A 1,513-nucleotide genomic window follows, 5' to 3' on the forward strand; every position below is an offset into this window, starting at 1 on the left:
TGTGTGTATGTGTGTGTATGTGTGTGTGTTTGTGCAGGCGCTCATATGATCTTATGCAGTTGCGAGCGCGGTAAAACCTCTACTAAAACTAAAAACTAAGACTTCACCATGATGTGAAAACAAGCAGAGCTGTGAACTAACGTGAAAGCAACCAACTTGTGTCTCGCCTGCTCATAATATGATCTTATGTAGTTGGGAAGGGGAAAGATGGAAGGAAGAGAGGAAAGGAAGAGGGAAAGGGGTGCAAGAGGAGGGGAGGCGGAAAGGGGAAAGATGGAAGGAAGAGAGGAAAGGGAGGGGGAAAGGGGTGCAAGAGGAGGGGGGGGGGCGAAAAGGGGAAAGATGGAAGGAAAGGGGAGGAGTAGGCAGGCGGGAGGAGGGATGAGGTTTGGGCAACACCTACTCTATAATTAAGCTGGCGTTGTGTTGGGAGAAGGAGCCAGGTTCATTCTAGGAAGAAAGGTTGAATCTGAAACTGAAAGTACAACCGATGACTAATTTTCGCTTCCTCCTAATTCCATGCTGTCTAGTTATTTCTTAGCTTGAGAGTCCGTGGAAACAGAATTTGTGTTGTTGTTGGTGGTGGTGGTGGCGGTGCATTTAATCAATGTGTTTTTTTTCAGTAAAATCCACTCAGAAGTGACGTGTTCTTTAATGGACATGAAAGATTGTGAGCCAGAAAAAAAAATTCGATGGAAATTCTCAAACAAATACCAGTTTTTGCACTTCCATTATTTTGACAAGCGCCTGATTTCACCAAGCTGTCTTCTAATTTTCTTATCCCTTTTCTTCTTTTCAGGGTAACCAAAGCCTCTGTTCGCTGTCAGAAAACGTGGCCGTGGGCGTCATACGCCAGAAGTAAACGACGACAACATCACCAACAACAACAACAACAACACTATAATAAAAACAATAACAACAACATCAACAGCAACAACAACACCATTACAATAACAACAGCAACAACAACATCAGTCACATCAACAACAGCAACAATGAAAGCAACAACAGTATCCAGTCACATCAACAACAGCAACAACAACAGCAGCATTAATAACATCAGTTAAACAACATCAAAGTGACTGGCCATCATTGAGTCACCGCCTTGACCACCACTCATCGACGACGACAACAACAACAACAACAACAACAACAACAACAACAACAACAATAAGAATAACACCACCAACAACAATAAGAACAATAACATCAACAATAACACCACAACCACCACCACCACCACCAACAAAAACGAAACAAAACAACAACAACAACAACAACAACAACAACAACAACAACATCAACAATAACACCATAACCAACAGCAACATCAACAATAACACCACCACCACCAACCACAACATCAACAATAACTCTAAATCAACAACAAAATGGCCAACAAGGAATCAGCAGATCATGGTTCCTCCTATCACGTACCTGATTCCGAGGATACTAAAGGTGAGCTCTCTCTCTCTCTCTCTCTCTCTCTCTCTCTCTCTCTCTCTCTCTCTCT

At 42.6% G+C, this 1,513-nt stretch overlaps 1 protein-coding gene across 1 annotated transcript in view; it reads left to right on the top strand.

Annotated features, from left to right (window-relative positions):
- Positions 1-1,296: 1,296 nt before the first annotated feature.
- Positions 1,297-1,513, top strand: part of LOC101856068 — a 4,014-nt gene continuing 3,797 nt past the window's right edge. The window contains exon 1 of the mRNA XM_005111847.2: positions 1,297-1,458. Coding sequence (XP_005111904.1) covers positions 1,392-1,458 — 67 coding nt within the window. The 5' untranslated portion in view covers positions 1,297-1,391. The remainder of the gene's footprint in view (positions 1,459-1,513) is intronic.

This window comes from Aplysia californica, unplaced genomic scaffold (assembly GCF_000002075.1).
Source record: "Aplysia californica isolate F4 #8 unplaced genomic scaffold, AplCal3.0 scaffold01135, whole genome shotgun sequence".
In the NCBI taxonomy this organism is placed as follows: domain Eukaryota; kingdom Metazoa; phylum Mollusca; class Gastropoda; order Aplysiida; family Aplysiidae; genus Aplysia; species Aplysia californica.